Genomic DNA, 25,911 nt, shown 5'->3' with positions numbered 1-25,911 from the left:
AAATCCTGTATGAATTATGGCACTAAAATGCAGGGATTAAGGGAGACTGAGTTTAAAATACAAACAGAGAGGACGTTCCACTAATATCCCTTCATCCACTGCTATTCAAGTCTTTGGACACAAGGTGGGAGACTAGCCCTACAGGAGATTTAGTACACAGTTCACATTCTGTTTCCTCAACCAGCACGCAATAGACAATACCGGCATAGTGTGTGCATTGGCCCCTTCAATTCCTATGACACTGCTGGCAGACGTGAAGTACGAGAGGTGGGCCTCCAAATATTAGACTCGAGGGAAGGGATAAAAGAGAAAAATAATGCAAATGATTAAGCAGCCAGGGTTTCACTAAGAACATGCTTTGCCTCCTATACACTTGCAAGATCATTTATTTGGAAGCTGGTGGTACAAAAAGTCAGATATAGAAAGAAGGCTGACAGCGGGGGAACACCAGCTCCTGTGGGATTCAGTGAGTCGGATCAAGCAGCAATGTTTCTGTGTGATGTAATGAGGGTAAAATAGCTCTCTCTGCGGAGTGCTGATTACAGGCACCGTTGTGGCTCCATATTTGAGGAGGGGGGCCTTTGTTTAAAAATGGTTTTAAGGCCTACCAACACAAAAATATATCTGTTGTTTAAGCTTTTTTCTGGGAAAGGACATTTTTATTCATGGAAATCCAGCAAATTAAATGTTCCAATTAAATGTTCTAATTTGCAAACAGACATCATGTAGAATAATATTTAAAACAGCAACAAAATAAAGGATAAATAGGTATATGGAGACTTTTAAGGGCACAGAGTGTTTCCAGGGCACTACTCCAGAACATCTGTGTCTCATCAGTCTATACCAGTCCAAATTGTCCCTTTCAGCTCAAGAGATACACGTTCCTAACTGTCATTATCAATCCTGTGAGCTACAAGGGAGAGGAAAGACAAAAGAACATGAGATTTTAAATTACAATTGGGAATAGCATTCATCTTTACTGCTGGTAAACACAAGTAAGCATTTGTCATCATACAGTCAGGATATTAAGAATTAAAATAAATGCTCTAAAACAACTGCAGATTGTTTTGTCTGGTTTGCGTACTCACATTGTTTTGGTATCCTGAGTGCTTCTGTGTCACCACACAGAACTTGGTGCATCACACCTCTGAACTGATACAGCACCTTCAGACTCTTCTCCTCACCTACACAGGGGTCGTAGAAGCCCGGTAACCCAGCCTGAGGACATGCATGCAAAAACAATCAATTAATACCTGCTACAGCATTTAACATAAGGGGTGAAACAGTTCGGATTTCTCAAGGTTTGGTTTTTTGTATCTTTTTGTTTGTTAAACATCCCTCATGCAACAGTATTAGAGTGCAACATTAGAATATTTGAGGCTTTTTTTAATACATTAAGCTACATTTCAAAATTACATTTTTTTTATTTCAACATTTATTGGAATATTAAGGAAACTTACAGGATAAATACACTACCATTCAAAACAATTCTTATTATTGTGAATGTTGAAAACAGTTGTTCAGGTTAATATGTGACCCTGGACCAAGTCGCTGGGGTATATTTGTAGCAATAGCCAAAAAAACATTGAATGGGTCAAAATGATTGATTTTTCTTTTATGCCAAAAATCATTAAGTAAAGATCATGTTCCATGAAGATATTTTGTAAATTTCCTACTGTAAATATATCAAAACTGAATTTTTGATTAGTAATATGCATTGCAACTTTAAAGGCGATTTTCTCAGTATTTTGATTTTTTTGCACCCTCAGATTCCAGATTTTCAAATAGTTGTATCCAAATATTGCCCTATCATAACAAACCATACATCAATGGAAAGCTTATTTATTCAGCTTTGAGATGGTGTATAAATCTCAATTTTAAAAAATTGACCCTTATGACTGGTTTTGTGATCCAGGGTCACATATATTTGTGGAAACTGATACTACTTTGATGAACAAAGTTCAAAAGAACGGCATTTATATGAAATTGTAGTTTTTGTGACATAACTGTCTTTACTGTCATTTTTAACGATTTTAATGCATCTTTGCTGAAAGTATATTCTTAAAAAATATAAAAATCACACTGACCTCAAACCTTTGAACTCTTGTGTATGTCTTTATTTATAACAGTTTACATTTTTCACTCATTTGCAGTTTCTTTTCCCTTTTATTCAGTACAGCGATGCAAAAAAATACATTTCATATTTCAGAAGCAAAATCAAGCTTTAGAAAGCACATGCAAAACATTTTAAAAAACTAGATAAAACCTTCTGAGAATTTATTGCTATTCCAATAACACTCTCCTCTCATCCCTTACTTGTCTTCTGGACCAAAACCTATTACAAAGCAAGTAGAGATCGACTGATATATCTATTTCCCGATATTTTTCCCGATATTTAAGCATTTTACAATAATCGGATATCGGTTTTGTAATATCGGATTCACCGATAAACGCCGGCATCTTGTGGATGTTTTGAGAATTTAAAATATGCATCTGAGAGGAAACAAGACCACAACAACGGCGTGGTTCTTGATTTACTGTAGTTAGTAAACTTTATTTAACATAACAGCCATTAATGCACAAATTAGATGTATTACATAAATGCCTGATATGCAGTTTATGCAGCTTGGCTTGAAGAAATAGAGACGAACTCACGGAGACACGTAAAATAATCCGTCAAGTCCTGTCCCAATAAAGACGGAATTTTGCGTGAATTAAATAATAAGCAACCATGAATGGGCGCATGTTGGAAATAAAAGTGCTGAATTTAATTTGCTCTCTGTTGTCTATGCTGCTCATCATCTCATGAAGTCGGAGTTACGTAGGCTAAGATAATCCGTCAAGTCCTCTCCCAATAAAGACATAACTTTGCATTAATTAAATAATACAGCCATGAATGAGCGCATGTTGGAAATAAAAACGCTAAATTTAATTCTCTGTCTGTTGTCTATGCTCATCATTAGTCTCGTGAAGCTGCTTTCATATTGCTGTTCACTCACCGGGTTGATGCTCAGGAAATGCTCCAGCACGGCCACCGCATGTAACTTTTAACAAGATTCACTTGTTTAAAACACCCTAAATTGTATTAACATTTACTATATAACCAATTTGCTCTCTGTTGTCTATGCTGCTCATCATCTCATGAAGTCGGAGTTACGTAGGCTAAGATAATCCGTCAAGTCCTCTCCCAATAAAGACATAACTTTGCATTAATTAAATAATACAGCCATGAATGAGCGCATGTTGGAAATAAAAACGCTAAATTTAATTCTCTGTCTGTTGTCTATGCTCATCATTAGTCTCGTGAAGCCGCTTTCATATTGCTGTTCACTCACCGGGTTGATGCTCAAGAAATGCTCCAGCACGGCCACGCCATGTAACTTTTAACAAGATTCACTTGTTTAAAACACCCTAAATTGTATTAACATTTACTATATAACCATTATTTCGCTAATAAACATATAAATAGATACAACTCTATGGAAATTAATTATTTATTATCTCCACGAGCAATCGCAGTTTGAGTATAGTTTTGTGTAACTGCATAGATAAACTGCTAGCTGTCAGCAGGCATTTCATAATCTAGAATGACAAAAACATTATTAGTAATTCTGATATAACATGCCAGTTGAGAAATGCAATAAAATACGATGTTCTGTTTGTTACATTTCAATATTCCAGAGAATATTATTCAGTGAATTCACATTATCCAGTGAATTATTCTTCACTCTTTAGCCTATTAAAAACTATTTAGCCTATTATAAACCTACTAAAACTGTAGTTTAAAATGAAGTGGATATGACTCCTTTCCTTTATTTATTTTCTCCATTTGAAAACATTAGACCTTCTACATTTATTTTGCTTATTGTTAATATTAGTGTGTTGCTGCTGATGCTTTAAATTGTTTTAAAAATCTTTTTAATTATTGTTGTAATATGAAGATTAAATTTAACAAGAAAAACTGCTAATTTTCAACACTTAAAGATGACTGAAAGGAGGAAAAACCAAAGTGAAGTATGGACTTACTTCACTCAGTCATTTATTTACTTTATAACAGTAAATAAATATTGGTTCTGCATATCGGTTATCGGGCACATAAACATGCAAATATTTGGTATCGGTTATAAAATATCAATATCGGTCGATCACTAAAAGCAAGCATAACTGTGCTTTACCTTAGAGGCTTCTGTGAGAACGAGCTTGGAGTCCTTCACCAGGCACTGTAGAGGCACCGTCACGTCAATGACCCTTGCCCTTTCGTGCTTCCGGCTGTTGTCTGTCACAAACTTGCCATACCAGGCATTGAGGATGATCAGACCTGGTACACAAGGAGTTGAAGTCACCAATCCTCACTTGGCAGAAAGTTCAAATCATAGTTTGATCACGTCCAATGCTATTGGGTGTTATGCGGTCATACCCATTCTGGACTCTTCTGCTTCGATAATTCTACGCACAGACTCTTGCATCAGCAGAACCTAGAGAAAAGAGTGATTTCAAATAAGACTGCTTGTATATGCACATAGTGAAGGCACACATTTATCACCCTGACACAGCGACTGATGTGCAGATAGGAACGATAGCCTGATGCTAACTCATTGTTTCTCCGAATACAAAGAGCCTTCTGTGAAAGTTATGACCACTTTAAACGGTCATGCATTATAAATTATTTGCAGTGTATTTAGACATTATGTACTCACAGCTGCTTCTGCCTCTTGCTTCTTCTTGGCAATGTCTGATGCCGAACTCTCCCGCTGCTTCTCAAGCTCCCTAAACAAAAGACGAAAGGTTCAATTTTAATTTACTCTTTTGCTCTTTTACTCACAGTTTCACAGCCATTTAAACGGATTTCAGTCTATTATTTTCCAGACTCACAGGGGATAAAGGTTGGAGAAGAGTGTTGGGAAGTCAACTGGCCAATAAAAGACAACAAAATGAAACATGTTAGTGTGACTCCGCACATTTAATCAGCTAAAAAGGCTTACTGTTCCTGCTGAGCATGAAGGTAAGGTCTGATAACTAGCCGCTGGATGGCCAAGTAGAACACAAGGGGTCCGACAGTGGCATAAAAAACGGCGCTGGGTAGAAGCTGGTCTGTTAAGTGAATGGGGAAGAAGTACGTCTGGCTCGCTCGGTTCAACCTGGGATAGACAAAAATACCACGATTTCAGAGCTACTGAAAAACTGCTATTGGAATATAGCTTCAAAATGATCAAAAGCATTTTACTTGATCTTCAGAGAGACGCCTTGAGGTACTCCGACGCTGACAGTAGCGCCCAGGACACTGTGTCGACTGATCTTAGTTTCAGCACCATATTCCACCACTGTACCGAAAAACCCTGACCTGCAACACAAGTGCTGTTATTTTAACAGGCTAGAAACAGAAAATGAGAATCATTAAGACAGTTGGTAGTGATCAGCCACAAATAAACTGCAGGTCACATGAACACAGAATCTAGCGTATCAGACAGATGCTGCATTTATACTGCAAGGACAAATACACAGCTTTCCTGTTTATTTACATTCAATAGACCGGCTGTCTTTAACAGTAGATCTGTGACCCCTAGGGAGTCCACAGCAATACTGCAGAGTGTTTGCTGTATAATATTTTTATATCAAATGTGAAATAAGCAAACACAAATACAGGGCTAACCTAATTCAATTACAAAATAGCTCAACCCAAAGATTGCAGTTGATTAAAATATGTAGTACTAATACGAGTAAAAGTGAATTTCAACGTATACAGTGGGGCAAAAAAGTATTTAGTCAGCCACCAATTGTGCAAGTTCTCCCACTTAAAAAGATGAGAGAGGCCTGTAATTTTCATCATAAGTATACCTCAACTATGAGAGACAAAATGAGAAAAAAAATCCAGAAAATCACATTGTAGGATTTTTAAAGAATTAATTGGTAAATTCCTCTGTAAAATAAGTATTTGGTCACAAGATACAAGCATTTAGAGGTCAGACAGGGTACATATCCAATTTAATCCAAACTTGATGCAAACCTTGTTTTTGTTGTTTACAAGTGCAAATAGTCTAGTTCTGCCTATTTGGCACAGAAAAAAATCTGTGCCAAATAGGGTGCTTGATAAGCAAAATCTTTTAAAGCACATTGATAAAGTATAACAATGATAAAGAATTTGATTTAGCAGAACTCTTCAAATACAGCAAAAATAATTAATGTAAAAATAAATAAATAAATTCAACTTTATCAACAAATAATTATTTAAAAAAATTGTGCATAATAATACTCAAAGCTAATATTGGCTGACAAATCCTACCAGAACCTTTTTTTTTTTAAATACCCGTTTTAACTAACTAGATTTATGAATTGGTTATGGTTATTATTTATAAAGTGCAAATGTAGCTAGATAAAAATACAACTACAAGCCATCTATATGCAAAATACAAAAAAACAAAGGCAGAATTCACAGATACATACTTGACAGAGCCCTTGATCTTGGTCTGGTCATCATCCTGGAATTTGTACTGGTAGCTCATCATGATAAATGTATGTGGAATTCCCAACTATGGCAATAATAAAAGATCATGAACAGTGGTTGAGAAAAAAAACCACTGGAATAAAGATTAGGTGGTGCTTTGCAAAACAAGCAACTGACCTGCACAGCGAAGGTCAAATGGCTGCTTTTGGTGTCCCTGACGATGCTGGTGTTCATGGAAGACTGAGTACCCCAGCGCCACTGTAAATAACCCATAGTGTTTTTGTCCAGGTGGCGTGCAAGCATAGTAGTGAGCCCTGGCCGTATGCCGCGGGATGAAAACTGCATGCCACAATGAGCCGTTGTGAAGCTAAAAAACACAAATATATCGTCAATATACAATTCGCTCAAAAAAAAAAAAAAAACAACAACAAAAAAACCCCCCCGGTCAAGAGTTACAATTTTTAACAAAAATAAAGGGACAATAATTAAACGAAATTTCTTAAAAACAGAGATGTGCTGTACTCACCAGTGTGAAGTTAAGTTACGGAAAATTTTTAACCCAAAAAGAGGGCCATGTGTGTCTCCTGCCCCAAACTCAACCTGTATTAAACATGTACGAATCATGTTTGATTAGAAGTTCAGCAAAAATGATAATCTAGTCTAGTGGTTCTCAACCCGCGGCCCGTCACGAATTCAAATGCCGCCCACCATGCTGAACACAATTTTAAAAAAATACTTTCAGTTTTACAATTCATTTTAGTTTTTACATTAATTTAAAAATGTACTAAATAAATATAAGCTATAGCCTAATGTTTTTATGTAAAATAATTTTGTTTTTCATATACTATTTTCAGACATGAGCAGTACTTACATAGCCTAATTAACATTACGCATTTAAAGTAACGACCAAGTGGCCAGCGGCAGACAGTGAGCATATGCTTGATCAATTTAGCCTTCTCAAATCATCACGACTTGACTAAAATAAAATCTATAGATATAAAACAGATTTTATTTGTGTGCACTCACAATATGCTTTAATAAAATAAAGAAATCAAACATGATGCGCTTTCTGCCGTCTCTTCTTCAACAGGAGCGCTTCACAAAAATGAACCGAAACTCAGCGAATACATGCCTCACAGACATGATAAATATATCTATAGAAAGCTTTAAATTACTACTTAACAAAATAAAACGAATCAAAAACTTTCATTATGATCATAATCCGTAAAGATGCACTTCTCTCTAAAGGCGCGTCTAATGAAGAGATGGCGAGTCGGGATCGACAACTTCATCCTTGCGACACCGACTCAGAAAACATTAGTTTATTAGTAAATTCAAATATCTCCTTACTGTTTCCCCTGACGCATTTATGGTAATTAATTTTGCCGAAGCTTTGCGGCAAACTTAAGCCTATTGCATGCATTTGAAAGCAGAACTCTTCAGCTGCGCTGACGGCAGGCACCATACATGCTGCTGCTGCTGCTGGACACTAAACACCGTCGAGCCGCTCTTGACAGTCTCGGTAGCACTGTCTCGTGTTGTTTCCACCAGCACGGCAATCTTTTTTCATCACTAATTGATGGATGTCTAAAATATAAAAATAAGGAGAAGTCTAAAACAGGCCTGAGGCCCAGCCCGCGTCTGAACTATGACATGAAAATTGTCCCGAAGCCCAGCCCGAGGGGCGTAAAAAAGTCGGGGCCCGTCGGGCCCGGGCTGAAATGCAGGGCTCTAGCTCTGAAAACGATTTGACTAAAACTTTTTCAGAAGAGATGAAAGCAAGATAGTGGTCATCTACGCAATTCAGAAAAAGAGGCGGCTTTTCTGCATTAGGTATGTTTAATTTTTTTTTAATCTTTGTACAGCAGTTATTGTTCATTCTAAATTAATTTTTTTAATGTAGAATATGTGTTACATAAATACATGAAATGTAGAACATATAAAAAAGTGCTCGTGGCTCGTCTGTCAGTGGATGCCCCCCCACGCATAAAAATGAAACTCCGCCTATAATTGTGCTGTTACTCATTTCGAGCCGAATTTCACAAAATTGGGTGTTATTTATGGGGAGTAGAATTATTTATTTATTTCAATGAATGTAATCGATTAGATATCATAATATTTAGGCTATAATATTATAAATCAGGTTGGTTTGTATTGCTGACGTAATATGTAAATGATGTGCAGCCCGCAAGACTTGCAGTTGGACCATAGTGCGGCCCGGTGGAAAAAAAGGTTGAGAACCACTGATCTAGTCCATTATTATGTACAGCATTAACTGACAGCACTTACTTCTCCCCAGCCCTTAGCCGAGGTGACTCGTCGCAAGGCCAAGTTTATGTTTCCTCCTCCATTTCCGTTGTGTGTGGAGAGAGAGCCGGAAAGAATGACTGTGTCTGAGGTTGTCAAAGGAGCCTGTGAGAGCAGAGATGGACAGTATAATAGCGTCACGACTGTATTAAGATCAGGGCCAATGACATATAAGTATGATTTGCTTCCACAATAAATGAAAGTAAAAAAACTTTTAAAAGAAAGGAAATATCTAGTTTAAATCACAAGTCTGTTAGAAAGTATTTTTTAAATGTAGGTTTCGTGTGTTTTTTTCCCCTGAAAAAATTTTAAAGTTTGAATTTAATGAATTAAATATAAATATATATTTTTTATAATTCTATATATTTAACACAGACACATACATTTATTTTTTCAAAGTAAAAAGTGTTTCAAACAAATACAGATAGTTGTATACATGAAATACCAAGTCACTGTAATGAATGCATTTTTAAATACATGAATAAATTCAACAGGACAAAAGAATGAGCATCACGTCATTTACACAGGAAGCATATTTATATGTTAACACTTGCATTGTGCCCTATCATAACTTCATAACTGACTGGAGTTAGTATGTTTTCTTAAGTTTTTGCTCACCAAGGCTGAATTTATTTAAACAAAATACAGTGAAACTAGTAATTCTGTGAAACATTATTAGAATTTTTTTATTTTTATATATAGTAAAATATAATTTATTTTTGTGATAATCTGCAAAATCTGAATTTTCAGCAGCCATTACTCCAGTGTCACAGCATCCTTCAGAAATAATTCTAATATGCTGATTTGTTGCTAAAACCATTGATATATGATCAACAGTTCTTATCACACCCGAAAACAGCTGCACTGCTTAATATTTTTGTGGAAACATGATTCATTTTTTCAAGTATTCTTTGAAGAACAGAAAGCTCAAAAGTACAACATTTATTTGAAATAGAAATCTTTTGTAACATTACACATCTTTATTGTTTTTAATTAAATGCATTCTTTCTGAATAAAATTATTTATGTCTTTCAAAAGAAACACAAAAACCTTACTGACCCATACTTCTGAACAGTAATCTAGAATATACATCAGAAAAAACATGATGTAAGGACTATACCTCTATTGACTGTGATATGTGCATCCTGTTGATCTCAATGTGCGGTAGGCCGCCGCTGCCACCACCAGAGATCTCTTCATAATCCTCCTCATAGCGATCAAAGAGGTCTGTCGCATCAATACCCACGCTTATTGTGCCCTGAGTGAAACAGAGAACAATCAGCGAGACCTGTATTAATGATGACAGTGGCTGCTGCTTTGAAGGCATTAGGTCAAACCTTAGGGTTGGTCCTTTGCTGTAGTCTTCTCTCCTCTCTCTCTCTTTGAAGTCGCTCATACTCTTCACGGATCTCTGCTGGTGTTCTTTTCCTCTCCACTACCTAGAAATCATTATTATAGTGAGCCCAAAAAAGATGACACAAAAGCCCACTGGGAAAATTATTTGCTTGAAATGTTATGGAAGTATGAAACGAATGCTGAAGCATTTTTTAGTCTTCTGAATAGCCAACTTACCTCCCATCCTTCCACTTCCAGCCCTCTCTTCCCATATATGTCATAGATTGCTCTAGATTGTGGGTCACTTAGTACTGCAAAAGAACATAAATCACAATCATGAAATATTCATGACTAGGTATTAAAAACGTGTTTTACTACAGAGAAAGGGTCTGTTAAAGAGATAGTTCACCCAAAAATGAAAATTGTGTCATCATTTGCCTAATGATGTTCCAAACCTGTATGACTTACTTTCTTCTGTGGAACACAGAAGAAGATATTTTGAAGAATGTTGGTAACTAAACAGTTTCAGTTTTCATTTACTTCCAAAACAATGGAAGTCAAAGGGGAACTGGTTTGGTTATCAACATTTTTCATATTATGTCATAAAACGCATACAGGTTTGGAACAACATGAGAGTGATTAAATGATGACAGAATATACATTTTTGAATGGACTATCCCTTTAAAAAAAGAGGCGGCTTTTCTGCATTAGGTATGTTTAATTTTTTTTTAATCTTTGTACAGCAGTTATTGTTCATTCTAAATTAATTTTTTTAATGTAGAATATGTGTTACATAAATACATGAAATGTAGAACATATAAAAAAGTGCTCGTGGCTCGTCTGTCAGTGGATGCCCCCCCACGCATAAAAATGAAACTCCGCCTATAATTGTGCTGTTACTCATTTCGAGCCGAATTTCACAAAATTGGGTGTTATTTATGGGGAGTAGAATTATTTATTTATTTCAATGAATGTAATCGATTAGATATCATAATATTTAGGCTATAATATTATAAATCAGGTTGGTTTGTATTGCTGACGTAATATGTAAATGATGTGCAGCCCGCAAGACTTGCAGTTGGACCATAGTGCGGCCCGGTGGAAAAAAAGGTTGAGAACCACTGATCTAGTCCATTATTATGTACAGCATTAACTGACAGCACTTACTTCTCCCCAGCACTTAGCCGAGGTGACTCGTCGCAAGGCCAAGTTTATGTTTCCTCCTCCATTTCCGTTGTGTGTGGAGAGAGAGCCGGAAAGAATGACTGTGTCTGAGGTTGTCAAAGGAGCCTGTGAGAGCAGAGATGGACAGTATAATAGCGTCACGACTGTATTAAGATCAGGGCCAATGACATATAAGTATGATTTGCTTCCACAATAAATGAAAGTAAAAAACTTTTAAAAGAAAGGAAATATCTAGTTTAAATCACAAGTCTGTTAGAAAGTATTTTTTAAATGTAGGTTTCGTGTGTTTTTTTCCCCTGAAAAAATTTTAAAGTTTGAATTTAATGGATTAAATATAAATATATATTTTTTATAATTCTATATATTTAACACAGACACATACATTTATTTTTTCAAAGTAAAAAGTGTTTCAAACAAATACAGATAGTTGTATACATGAAATACCAAGTCACTGTAATGAATGCATTTTTAAATACATGAATAAATTCAACAGGACAAAAGAATGAGCATCACGTCATTTACACAGGAAGCATATTTATATGTTAACACTTGCATTGTGCCCTATCATAACTTCATAACTGACTGGAGTTAGTATGTTTTCTTAAGTTTTTGCTCACCAAGGCTGAATTTATTTAAACAAAATACAGTGAAACTAGTAATTCTGTGAAACATTATTAGAATTTTTTTATTTTTATATATAGTAAAATATAATTTATTTTTGTGATAATCTGCAAAATCTGAATTTTCAGCAGCCATTACTCCAGTGTCACAGCATCCTTCAGAAATAATTCTAATATGCTGATTTGTTGCTAAAACCATTGATATATGATCAACAGTTCTTATCACACCCGAAAACAGCTGCACTGCTTAATATTTTTGTGGAAACATGATTCATTTTTTCAAGTATTCTTTGAAGAACAGAAAGCTCAAAAGTACAACATTTATTTGAAATAGAAATCTTTTGTAACATTACACATCTTTATTGTTTTTAATTAAATGCATTCTTTCTGAATAAAATTATTTATGTCTTTCAAAAGAAACACAAAAACCTTACTGACCCATACTTCTGAACAGTAATCTAGAATATACATCAGAAAAAACATGATGTAAGGACTATACCTCTATTGACTGTGATATGTGCATCCTGTTGATCTCAATGTGCGGTAGGCCGCCGCTGCCACCACCAGAGATCTCTTCATAATCCTCCTCATAGCGATCAAAGAGGTCTGTCGCATCAATACCCACGCTTATTGTGCCCTGAGTGAAACAGAGAACAATCAGCGAGACCTGTATTAATGATGACAGTGGCTGCTGCTTTGAAGGCATTAGGTCAAACCTTAGGGTTGGTCCTTTGCTGTAGTCTTCTCTCCTCTCTCTCTCTTTGAAGTCGCTCATACTCTTCACGGATCTCTGCTGGTGTTCTTTTCCTCTCCACTACCTAGAAATCATTATTATAGTGAGCCCAAAAAAGATGACACAAAAGCCCACTGGGAAAATTATTTGCTTGAAATGTTATGGAAGTATGAAACGAATGCTGAAGCATTTTTTAGTCTTCTGAATAGCCAACTTACCTCCCATCCTTCCACTTCCAGCCCTCTCTTCCCATATATGTCATAGATTGCTCTAGATTGTGGGTCACTTAGTACTGCAAAAGAACATAAATCACAATCATGAAATATTCATGACTAGGTATTAAAAACGTGTTTTACTACAGAGAAAGGGTCTGTTAAAGAGATAGTTCACCCAAAAATGAAAATTGTGTCATCATTTGCCTAATGATGTTCCAAACCTGTATGACTTACTTTCTTCTGTGGAACACAGAAGAAGATATTTTGAAGAATGTTGGTAACTAAACAGTTTCAGTTTTCATTTACTTCCAAAACAATGGAAGTCAAAGGGGAACTGGTTTGGTTATCAACATTTTTCATATTATGTCATAAAACGCATACAGGTTTGGAACAACATGAGAGTGATTAAATGATGACAGAATATACATTTTTGAATGGACTATCCCTTTAAAAAAAGCCACCCTCAGGATGGGAGGAAACACTGAGCAAAAAGACGTAAGAGAGAGTTCTTTGGGCCTGTCTCAATAGATACGTATACGGACCGGTCCTTTCTGTATTTAGTTCAGGTTTTCAAGTGTGCGTGAAGACCGCAAGTGTTGGTAGAACTTTGGAGACACAAACATGTTGTAAAAATTTCACATAGCCTTATTTTCGCATTTTGCACTTTACAATAAACTCCTAAATGTTTGTTCAGTAGTCCAGACGACATAAAAATCTTTTTTTAATGGCCTTTTTTTCGCTTAGGAAAATCCACATACTCATCTATGTATAATGTACCAATAAAATATGCAACATTTTATATTTTACAACCACATTATGTGCTATGTAATATATAGCCTATTAATTTAACCTACACTAGAAAGTTTTCCTCGACATTGTGCGTTTTCGCGTTTTCGTTTCAAATTGATCAGTGTCCAAGCGTGTTTATATTAGCCTACTTTTGGGATGTTGTACATATAATCTGATTTAAATACTTTTACGTGATGTAAACGCAAAATATAGCCTAGACTTTAACAGGAGCGTCATTCAAGTATCCACAAAGAATATCTAAAAATAATAAATACATTCAAACTGAAGACTTAAAAGATGTTTCTAGCAGACTTTTATTCATTCTAGACATTTTATTTATCCAACATTCTAGTTTAATTAAATGTATTCAGTTAAAAAGTCAACCGGCGCCCTCTTTTGGCCTTAATTAACATTCAGTTAGTTAATGGGCTGTAGTTGACGTCAGATCCAAGCTGAGTTCCATTAGTGTTTGAAAAAAAAAAGCCAATAATAAATCAGTGTCGTGTCAGTATGTGTGCAATCATTAAATAAGTCCACTTCGATTTTAATTACAGGCGAATAAAATCAACTTCGAAAAGAAATTATTGTGATTAAAGTTAAATGGATGGAAACAAAGATGTTTTTGTGACGCAATGGAATTTAAGTAAGGAGTAGATAGCCTGTGAAGACCTCTGTGTGATGCCATGTGTGATCCTTGGCAAGAACAGATTGCAGATGCTCCATAAGGAATTGTGCTGTAGTATAATTTTCAGTCCCTTAGAGAATTCAAGTGCCTCAAAAGCTGTAGTAAACCAACATTTTTCAAGAGCTTTATGTATTATTGTTAGCCTTCTGAACACGTTTCTAATCCTAAATTAAACCTTTGCTACATACACATTGAGCTTGATTTATTCAGTCATATGTTGTTTATAAGTCACAATGTTATGTTTATTCCATTACCAGATGTTTCGTCTGATAGACTGGCCCGAATGTTTTCTCCACGGGTCATTTAGAATATTTTATTCAACAATCCAAGATTTTTCTCTTCGCAAATGAACAGATAAGGATTTGGAAAGCACTCGTGTTATCAGGCAACTGCAAGCAATAAAGATGACGCTTTAATGATAGATAACATTTCATGGCGGGCATTCGCTGCGGGCAGAGAGGCATTTAAGCCATTATCTATATGCTCAATGCAATTAACGAATGCTTAATCTAACGAATAATTAATCAGCTCGGTTATAATACGGCTTCCATATTCCTAAACGCAGTTTTGAGGTTTTCTAAGCAATTCAGATGGGACCCAGACCACAGCATTATGCATACACTATTGGAATAGACTATCAGAAACTATTTCTCTCGCAAGCTCAGCAGTGTAGGATACTTTCCGGATACTTTCAGTGAACCATAAGATATTTAGGAGGTCTGGGGTGCTAAATTTTTCGTGAAAGCGCACTGTGACAGTAGACCGCTGCTTCCACCTGGAGCTGTCTGTTCAGCACTTCAGCGCATTCAGCCCAAACGTTGCTTCATCTTCAAGGTTAACCTATGGATTGCTATGTATCTATCTCTAATGGCATACATTGCTTCAACAACATAAAAAACGCACAGCTTTTGCGTTTTAACGCAGGTGGCTTTATAACCATCAGCAATTTGTAAAAAAAAAAAAATGTTTCCATAATTATCATACAACATCCATTGAACTTGTCACAATGACTTCTGCCATTTTACGTGATTTTATTCATTGCAAATTCAATTCAACTTGGTCGAAAGTTTTCGTAAAAGTGATTACAATGCATTGGTAGCAGAGCTATATTTATAAAATGGATAAAGGCCATTAACTTGACGTACAAATGACCTGTCCTGAATTGCTTACGAATAAAATGTCGGCGCAAAAAGCTCAGAAAAATACGTTTGAAATGAGCAACTTGAAACATTTGCATCGTCTTTTCATTTGCACGCGAACGTCTCACGAGCGCTCACTTTGGATTGGTTCGGTTCTTCTTAAGGTGTATCTACACATCACGCCTTACCCAATGGTTCTCAGAGACACTTTGAAGGGGAGGATATTTGCTTTGCTCTCGCAAGCCATTTTAGAACAACATGGTCAGTCATAGTTGGACAGCCAATCGTGAGTGCGCTCCGGCTGGACTCGCCTCTGCCTCGCCAGTCCCTGCTTCTCGTGCTGCTGTCCTCGGCGTGAACGCGCGTGGTACCCAACGCTCGTGAAGAGGAGGAGGAGGATGTGGCGCGCGGAGGGGAAATGGCTGCCGAAAACAAGCCGGAAGGTAAGTCAGAAACATCGGGGATATTTTTGACTTGTACGACAAGAGTGTGCGAGGGGAAAAATTTGGAGGCAGGCAGGGAAGAGCCGCCAGTTGAGAACCGAGGAGCTTTTGGGATTGTAAAGCCTCTGTGTTTATCCTCACACACTCGTTATTCCAGCACAGACATCACATCACATCACATCACCCTAGCCAGCATCGGTAGCTAGCCAGCAGTGTGCATCACACATATTTAAAAACAATCCGGAGCAAAAGCGCGAGCGCCTCTGAAAATTCAAAAACCCGTCTCGCGCTCCGTTTCCCTCAGCCTAACGGTCGCGCTCAAAGCAAAACTTGTGAGCCGCAACGACTGTCGATTTCCAACTTCTTTTTTTCGATTTTCCAAGCTTCCTCTAAATTGTTTCTGAGTTGGCGGGGATAGAGTTCTGGAGACCGTAGTTTGACCTAAAACTACCTTACAGCCAGGAGTCATAAAAATACGGCTGGTAAGCTTGTTTAATAGTCGATTTGCCCCCCTCTCGGCCACTTTCACGCGTCCATAGACTCCAACTGACCTTCTTTTTTGCGGTTTTGTAATGTGTGGTCAAAGATATTTCACTTTGAAATTTGCTTCAAGGACACATTCTTCTATACCAGTTTGCCCCTTTTACGTCAGATACACATAAATAGCAGTTTAAATCTCTGAACTATATTCTTGTATAACCAAGAATGGAATGTGGCGACCATAACGCAAAACGAAATTTTATTCTTATGCCAGGAAGAAAGAAGAGGTGTTATTGAAGATTATACATAACCATTTCTCTTTAACACTGTTTGGAATACTTTTCAGATTTGTTACTTGAATGAATAAGGCAACGAGTTGGTTTGACTCAGAGACACTAATACAGTTGCATTGCAATGCATGTCCACATTATTTCGCTGCTAAATTTGGCTGAAATACGATTTTAATTATTATTGTCTGACGTAGTCAACAGTATTGTTTTTAGTATTATTGAAGCTCTGACCAGAATTGCATTTTGAACAGTTGTGTCAAGCTGCCATCAGCTCATATGACAGATTTCTGTGAATATGAAACGTATACACAACGAGGTTTTGGCAAGTCGTCATTAGTTGCGAGGATTTTTTTTGTTTGCAATTCACCTTCAGCGTGAGATCAAAGCAAATAATTGTTTATTAACCACAAGGTGGCGACATTGAGTTAAATAAACTTTATTTGGGGAAAGCGTGATAACATATCTCGAAAAAAAAATACGTTTGGCTAAAACAAAAATTCAGTCTATAAATCGTTTTTGATAGTTAACAAACTAGCCTCTAGGGAACCTTTAAAGACAGCAAAACGAGTTGATAAATCATAGTGTCATGATGAATTGTCCATTTTCATGATGGTGAATAGCCTAGTACAGGGGTAGGCAAGTTCGGTCCTAGAGAGCCGCAGTCCTGCAGAGTTCAGCTCCAACCCTAATCAAACACACCTGAACAAGCGAATCAATGTCTTCAGGATTACTAAGGCTATAGGCAGGTGAGTTTTTTTTTCAGGGTTGGAGCTGGACTCTGCAGGACTGCGGCTCTCTAGGACCGAACTTGCCTACCCCTGGCCTAGTAGAAGGTGAAAGATATGTTTGATCATAAAACCTCACTTTTGTGTAGTAAATTATGCATATTGATAAACTATAGATAGAATAAATTATCCTAATATAAACTGACATTAAAACATAACTCCAGACAAACACAGGGATCCGAACATATAGAAATCCACAAGGGGGTGGTATTGAGCTTCCTAAATGTTCACTGTTATATTTTTAACACTGTGTCAGCTAAGAATACAAACATTACCATAAATATAAATCTACGTTTGTTTTCAAAACAGCACTGAGGCTTACTACCTAAACTAGCTCTTTCTTTGTGTGTGTATGTGCTTGATTGTGGGTGTGTGCATGTGGCATGTGTCAATCTCTGCATGTCTGTGTGTGCATTTCAGATGCAAACAAACACAACCAGCCTTGAAACGTGTGTCAGACTGGCCTGCTTCCTGCCAATGCATTTCAGTAGCCAAGAGCTTTTTAGAAACCCCGACTTGTGACTCCCATTGCAGAACAGGCTCGGTTATTTTTGTCATGCTTGTCAGGTCAATGTATGGGGGAGGAGCTAGTGTTCCACACCTCCATAGTAATATAGAGTGCTCCGCACCGTATGGCTACAACTAAATTCAGAGTCCCATATAGCCAGCAGTGTGTTATATTTAATTTCTAGGCCTATTCACTTTCAGCATGTAGTTTGCCATTATACGTGTTGCACGCCATTCATTTTAGCACTGATTGTTGCCTGTATTTTAACCTTTTGTCCTTGAAGCATTTAAAATGTTTGCATAGAGCACGGTTCTCCAGGGCCTTATTATTTGGCAGGGTTTTTTGCACATAAGGACAGGCTGTTCTTAGCTGGAGGCTGCTATGAAAACATGGTTAATGTCTCCCATAGAGTTCTTCTGTCTCCTGATATGACCTAGCTCACATTTTAGATGGCCAGGAACTGGGACTGTACCTATGGAAGGTGGTGATGGTGGATTGAGATGTACGAAGGAACTGTACATTTAAAGGGACAGTTCACCCAAAAACAACTACAACAACAATAAAATCTCACTGTCATCAAGTTCTAAACCTGACTTTCTTTCTTTTGTAAAACACAAAAATAAGTAAATGATAAGGGATTATTTAAATTTTTGATGATGTTGGTGCTCCATATTTTTACACACATCTATTTGAATTTGGTGGTTCATTCAGAGACTAGGGTGCTGTTTATCACAACAACTGACTATAAGTAGAAGCAGGAAGGATTCAAGCTCTCCAAAGAGGGATTTGTGACATATTGAGCCATTATGTAGAAAATTAACTTTTAAAGATCTCTGCATAGTCATTTTCCTTAGTTTGAAAGTATGCTTTGACATTTTTTATTTTGATGGATGGAGATGCCACTTCTTCCTGGGGAGTCATAACAGATCCTTTCGACTTGTCTCGATCCTTCCCTACCTGCCTCACACAGAAACACACATTAAGTTCATCGATTGGTGTAGCTTACTAAAATTGAGCCTCACCAAACAGCCCTAGGACCACAATGAATTTGATTGCTGCCCTCATCGCTACCTGTTAGGGGCTGTTTCTTGACTGTTTATTTCAGCACCTACAGATTTATCAGCAAGACTGAGGTGAAAAGTGAAAAAATACAAGAAACACAGGCAAACACGCGCAACACGTCAGGTGATTTTGAAAAAAAAAAACAGTTAGTATTGGAGTTACTACTGTACAGTGGTCTAGATAGATTGTTTTCTCTCTTGGCAGTGTAACACTTCTAGCCATTAACAGCTGGAGCCATCTATGACACTTTGTTATAGTTAATGAAAATGTGCATGCGGTCTGAAGTTACAAGGGAACCGGGTGCTTTTACATTCCTCGTCCATACCCCTGCCTGCAAACGAAACTACATTTTCTCTTCATAAGGCAGCACCTTAAGCCAAAGTAATCCCTTTAAATGCACCCCTGAATGCGCTTGATAAAAAAGGGGGAGAAGCAAATAGGCATGCTGAACTCTAAGGCCGAACGGTGCATATTGTTTGGGAGAGGTGTTCTTCAGCATGGAGATGGACACATTTGGGATGCATGGGCTTGCTGATGGGAGGGAGACTGGGGTTCGGCAGACGCTACACTGCTGACCCTGGTAAACATTCTTATAAGTTCCTGCTATGTGCATGGGGGAAATAAAGACTAAAACAAAGTTGTACATCCGGGAATGTGTACTTTTCCCAGAATTCTTTTTTTTCTTCTCCACTCTCTCTTTGCTTCCTGAAGGACTGAAGAAAATCCGTAATCCGGATCGAATGTACAGATCAGCTGTGTGTTATTCGGCCCATGCTCCTCCTAAGAGTGTCAGTGAAGACACAGAGACGAACAGTAAGAGCTGCTTATTAATATTGCATTCGTGGCATTGCTCGAAGGGGCCACTTGCTGCCTAATCTATTATTCATCCATCGATTCATTTATTTACCTCTTGATTTCATGTCGTCCTCTCCTCCCTTGGGACTTCATGTTGGGGCTTTCTGTGATGATTGACGAGTCAGTGCTTTGACGGGGGTATGCTGTCGATATCGGATGTGTTGTTAATAACTGAAAGTGACAGTGGGTGGGTAAGATCTGGCACACCTTGGTTATGTACAGACTGTAAAGCTTCAGTAGAGACAACCGCATTTAAATATGGGAGTGAATTCCCCGAATTATGGTTTTGTGTGTGTATGGAACAGAACTGACTGTGAAATTTTTATGACTGACACCATGGTAAACATCTTCGTGTCTCACTTTTGATATCCTCTATTTTTGACCAAAGTAATATTACAGTGACCAAAGAATTGGTATGTTTGGGGATTTTAACTAAACAACTGTCGACAGAACTGTCATGTTTTGTTTAAGATGGGAAAGCTGTTTCACAGAGCTCACTCTTGAAGTGTTGCCATGCCCACTTATTATAAGTGTCTCAGGGCTTGTTGTTTGGGCTCATAAGTCCATCCAATATATGGAAATAATAAAGTAGGCAGGTTCAGGTCGTGAAAATTTTGGTCTTCTTTCCAAGATAAAGTATTTTGATTTATTTGGGTTTGTTCTTGTTGGCTGTCTTTTTTTGGCAAGATCTGGCAACAAGAATGAATCAAGACACCACTTTTACAGTGATTTTTTGCATGGCACATACAGAAGAGAGACACAACTGTGATGCATTTGTAAATATGTCATTAATAACTAGTTGTTCAGTACAATTCTGTATGCACTGCATAGGATTTTTGTAAATGTGGTTGTCACTACCTACATTTTTCGTAACTTAATTCTGTTGTAGAATGTGGTTGTCAGTCCTATAAATTACTGAACTCTGTGTGTACAGAACAGATTTAAGCATTAAAAGGTAAGCTGTCAACCAAATTTAGCTGCAGTGTGTATGTAGCCCCTGTGCTTCAAATGCTAGCATCGACCTTTGAAAAACATCCATCCAATAGCACAGCAAGACTGAGCGCTACTATTTGTTGAAATGATTTGTCAACACTACTAGACACATTTCCCCTTAGAGTATAAAACATGCATATTTTATGTTGGACTTTAATCATAAAGCATTTGTTGTGGGATCATGTGCATGTTAATACAACTTTGTGTGTTATATGGAGCTTTGGTTACCCTAGAAGTGGCTCTGTTCTCATGTTTAATAGGCAGTATATCTTCTCTCTTGGCACCTCTGAACACTTAGTTGATCTGTGTAATTAAGCCTGTTCATTTTTTGTGTAAATTTGTAAGTGGAGTTAAATCAGCCTCATCTTCTTGTGCTGTCTGCTCATTATGCCATTGAGTGAGTCCTTGCCATTTCAAAGCTCAAAGATTTTAATGAACATGCCCAGAGATGTAATGTAAACGGCAGAAGCAGTTGTTTGCAGTCATGTTGATATTTCAGATGGTCTGTGTTAGGCCTGGGCGATAAAACGGTATCGATATTTATCGACGGTACACCCTCTTCGATAACAATAGAAACAATTTACGATATAGCGCACGCTATAGGCACGTGCTATGAGTGACGCAGACCGCACACACAAACACGAACACATGCTGAATTGAGTGCTGTCCCTGCCTGTGATGAGGAGATTGTGAATAAAATGTTTTTATTTAAAATAAACATTTGCATTTGAATGCAAAAATAGTACAATCAAATGTTAGGTGTGCATCTGGGAGTGTCATTAGTGGAGCGCGAGATGCGGTGATCATGATGTAAGTGACGTTGTTGCATTTTAATGTTTTATAAGTCTAGCCCACAAGATGCGCAGTTGCTGCGTTATTCATTCAAAATATTAGAGAAATATAGTAGCTCAATGCGTAGAAGATATTGATTAGGTTAAAACCGAAACCACGGCATTCACACAGAATGCATATTCAGCACATTCTTTAGACGGACAAATATGACTGCTGCACTCGCGTCTCACACAAGAGATGTATAGAAAGCCATGCAAAGCTAAAACAGTTTAAACTTTTAGAAAACGCGTCACGAATTTGTGGAGGTTTATTCCGTTTCACTGCATCTCATATGTTTTTAAAGGCAATCTGTGGGATGGGCGATTCGACTCTTTGTATTAAGCAATGCATAAATACATGATGCTGTTTTGTTCATAATTGTTTATGCAATTTACGAAATTATGTTTGATTAAATGAGTTAATTTAGACGTAATGTGCTGCATTATTTTGCTCATTGCGCCCTCCTGTGGCCTCGGGAGACGAGCCAAAAGTTTCCTTCAGACCTATTTAATTTGCATATAAAACATTAGAAATGAGATATTTGTTAAATTTTTATTTTGTTAAAACAAAAAATATTTGTTATTTGTCTCAATAAATTGGGTTAATTTAAAAATACAGTGGTTAAATTTAAAAGTTTTTTTCTATTGCTCTGTTTTAAAAAAGGTTATAAAAAAATGTCAATAATTATCAATACCGAACGATATGAAACATTATATCGTTGATACATTTTTTTGCTATATCGCCCAGCCCTAGTGTGTGTATATATGCGAGCATGCCGCCCTGTGTATCTGTCTACGCTTTAAGTATTGCATCTCACACTCCAGCATGATGTAACCGCTGTGTGTGCCTGTCTGTAGCGGCCCAGTTAAGTGCTGCATTATTTTGCTCATTGCGCCCTCCTGTGGCCTCGGGAGACGAGCCAAAAGTTTCCTTCAGACCTATTTAATTTGCATATAAAACATTAGAAATGAGATATTTGTTAAATTTTTATTTTGTTAAAACAAAAAATATTTGTTATTTGTCTCAATAAATTGGGTTAATTTAAAAATACAGTGGTTAAATTTAAAAGTTTTTTTCTATTGCTCTGTTTTAAAAAAGGTTATAAAAAAATGTCAATAATTATCAATACCGAACGATATGAAACATTATATCGTTGATACATTTTTTTGCTATATCGCCCAGCCCTAGTGTGTGTATATATGCGAGCATGCCGCCCTGTGTATCTGTCTACGCTTTAAGTATTGCATCTCACACTCCAGCATGATGTAACCGCTGTGTGTGCCTGTCTGTAGCGGCCCAGTTAATGTTTGGTGCCTAGAGGTTTTCGTATCACTAGGACAGTAAAAATGCAGCATGGCTTGGCGGAAACAGGTAAACCACTCATGTGAGTAATTGTGGGAGTAGTTATGATAAGGATAAAGGGCTTTAGTGAGGATCTGGCGGTGTGTCCTTTACTGTCTGCTGTGTGCGAGTGAATGTGTGTGTGCTCGCAGGTCTTCACCTCCTCTCTCCCTGAGATGGGATTTTCATGGATGGGTGAGCTTGGCTGAGGCTGAAAATACATAAGAAGGCTCGTTTTTCTCTTCAGTTTGTTGCAGGCACTTTGGTAGCTGAATTAAGTCGCTGTTTTGGGCTTCGTGGATTCAGGCCAGCCTCCTACTGTATCTGAATGCCAACAACTTTTAGATGAGATGTTCGTAACAATTTAGTCAGCGTAGAACCAAAAAGGCTGCGTAGTCTAGATTTAGTTTAGAAATTACTTTCACTATGTGAAAAAGAAATACAAAACAAGAAAACTTCAGCCAGAATTGTGATTGCTCTTGTGGATATGGTTGGACATTAATGTCTGCTGAGAGCTCATCAGATGTACCCAAGTCTCGGACATCAGCCATTAAACCACATCAGTGTTTTAACAAGGCTGCCTGCTGGTGATTTGTAACAGTGGCTATAGCCAGCCTGACAAACAGCACTATGGGCAGACACAGCTGAACACTGCTGCGTAGTGTGTCTAGTCTGAGGATTCAGGGCAAATATTGAAAAATAGAAAGTGTCTCAGTATTTCTTATGGCCATATACTAGCAGCATTCAAAGGCAGTGAAGGCAGACAGTTTGTCCATACATGGCTGGTTTATGTATTCTTTATAACACATTATGCTTCTAATATGAGCTCACTTTGTTGTCTGTCCTTTTACAGACAATATTACTGCTTTCTAATACATCAAAAAGTTGAACAAGAACATGATCAGGTGAAAGAGAGATGCTGATATGATGTTGTTTGTGCTCCTTAATTTAGACACCATCATCATTTTTCTCAGCAAAGACCAGGTTTTTGCAGTTAATCAAGCATTGATTTTTCAAAAAGTAAAAACATGGAAAAGAAAGTATGTAATGTTGATTTAAAGAGATGTCACTGATTAATTGTCCATTCACAAAAACACAGTAAAAGACCACAAAGCATTGTATGCAGCAAACTGTGGACAGTATTGTGGATTGTTTCCTTTAGACTCTAATTTTTGGACAGAAAACATGGTCTGTCAAAAAAAGAATACTTAATGGCCAAAGTTGTAAAGCTACAGTTGAAATAGGACTTATACATACAAATTTGTTTAATCTTACAATAAATCTATCAAACTGTTATGAGATGCCTGTTAATATAAAAAAGTTTTTAAGGACCATTACTTTTGCACTTTGGCTAAAGGGCCATTATGTCTGTCGTCAGTGTGCTTTATTTTTCTAAAATAAAAATATGAAGGTCGATATTGCTATTTGATTAGCTGTTAAACATACAACCTTTCATTGACAAGATCTAAAGCAGAGTCACATGCACATTCATAGTAATGGACGCCAGGTCTAAAAGGTTTAAGATGTGGTTTTCTTTATTATCCCTCAAGAGATGTTCAGTCACTCGCAGTCAGTCGTGCCAAGAATCATTTTCTTACTTCTTCTCACAACTATCACGCTTAAGTGTAACTGATTGCCACTGAAGTAGTAGTAGCATATGGTTTAGTCAACATTATGCTAGTTCAGAGGGCTTTTGCTATGCCTCAATCCATGCTTCTTTTTTTATTTTCAAGATAATAGCAAGGTCTGGCTTCTTACAATGTAGAAGTACTCTCAGTGAAGTGGTAATTGTGACTTAGCATTGGGCCTTGTTCCAGGTAACCATTTGTTCCTAGTTTGACATCCGTTTAAAAAATTGATGGTTTATTTTGAGTCATTGATTTATTGATGTGGTGGTTTCAAAGATGTTTATGAGTTTACGTGGTGAATCTGTCTCTCAGATTAGATAAACTAATTCACTGGAGAGTTAGTGAGTGGAATATCAGTCATATGTAAATGGAGGAAATGAGAAGTCTGTGAAACAGTTTTTATCCATATTAATTCATTGTATGTCTGTGGTAATTCAGCTTGGCTTTTCTAACAGCTGTCTAGTATTTGCTTGTGGGCCTTGTGCACACATGCCTGACGCTTGTACTTTAAGCCTTGTATGCTTGTCTCTTCTTAAACCATAATGTCTCAGAAGCTACATCTAAATAAGTTGCCCAGCAGAGCTCTCAGCATTTGTTCTCATTGGCCGTTACATTGCTTTAGAATGTTCAATAACACACATGTACATGATTTCCCCAAAACCCATGCTTCTTTCAAAATTGAGTCAATTTGGGGCTTGTGATTTCTGTGAAAAACGCAGACAGAAAAATAGTAGAATAAGAATTTCACAGAGAAGTGTTGAATTAAATGAATCCCAATTTGGGCATAGTAAAAGTTTATAATTCAACAGACTGTGATTAAATTATATTAAATAAAAATGTAATGCAGGGAAAATTCTAAATGTCTATAACAAACAAATGACCAATATTAAATATTCTATGCTATTTTGTCTAAATAAATAAAAAATAAAACATCAAGAAAAAAATAAATGTAAATGCTTCAGCTAAATTTAGGTATGCAGGGCTCCAGACTAACTTCTATTTTTACTAGGAGCACTGTAGCCCCTGACTAAACATTTTTAGGAGCACAAGCAGAACATTTAGGGGCACATGTTGAATTAGCCTGCAATGCAGTCGTTCACATATTTTCTCCGTTTTAACTGTATAACTGACAAATGCTTTGATAATAAATAGACTTAACTCATAGAGATTACAATGTGCAGTATTCTTTTAATTTCAGAGAGATATGACATATATAGTATGCGCAGCTCAAACGAGTAGCAGGAT

The 25,911-nt window shown here is 37.0% G+C and overlaps 3 protein-coding genes across 3 annotated transcripts in view; 1 reads left to right on the top strand and 2 right to left on the bottom strand.

The window, feature by feature from the left end:
- Window positions 1-10: 10 nt before the first annotated feature.
- Window positions 11-10,402, bottom strand: LOC107571591 (dnaJ homolog subfamily C member 11-like; the record flags this gene model as incomplete). Its single annotated transcript, XM_016257924.1, has 14 exons — window positions 11-910; window positions 1,089-1,218; window positions 4,176-4,318; window positions 4,418-4,475; window positions 4,698-4,767; window positions 4,983-5,138; window positions 5,225-5,341; window positions 6,442-6,527; window positions 6,620-6,809; window positions 6,969-7,042; window positions 8,732-8,854; window positions 9,870-10,007; window positions 10,087-10,188; window positions 10,322-10,402. Coding segments are annotated over 14 exons (1,494 nt in total), but the record flags the coding sequence as incomplete, so codon positions are not given.
- An 831-nt stretch (window positions 10,403-11,233) lies between these two features.
- On the bottom strand, window positions 11,234-12,921 carry LOC107571583 (dnaJ homolog subfamily C member 11-like; the record flags this gene model as incomplete). The annotated part of the gene is made up of 4 exons (XM_016257916.1): window positions 11,234-11,374; window positions 12,389-12,526; window positions 12,606-12,707; window positions 12,841-12,921. Coding segments are annotated over 4 exons (462 nt in total), but the record flags the coding sequence as incomplete, so codon positions are not given.
- Window positions 12,922-15,833: 2,912 nt separating this feature from the next.
- camta1a (calmodulin binding transcription activator 1a) overlaps window positions 15,834-25,911 on the top strand; it is a 385,900-nt gene continuing 375,822 nt past the window's right edge. The window contains exons 1-2 of the mRNA XM_016257232.1: window positions 15,834-15,893; window positions 19,730-19,831. Of these exons, the coding sequence (XP_016112718.1) occupies window positions 15,869-15,893; window positions 19,730-19,831 (127 nt within the window). The 5' untranslated portion in view covers window positions 15,834-15,868. The remainder of the gene's footprint in view (window positions 15,894-19,729; window positions 19,832-25,911) is intronic.

This window comes from Sinocyclocheilus grahami, unplaced genomic scaffold, assembly GCF_001515645.1.
Source record: "Sinocyclocheilus grahami isolate Dianchi unplaced genomic scaffold, SAMN03320097.WGS_v1.1 scaffold29.1, whole genome shotgun sequence".
NCBI lineage: Eukaryota > Metazoa > Chordata > Actinopteri > Cypriniformes > Cyprinidae > Sinocyclocheilus > Sinocyclocheilus grahami.
The sequence above is the reverse complement of the archived record's forward strand: the minus strand, read 5'-3'. Positions and strand labels throughout refer to the sequence as shown.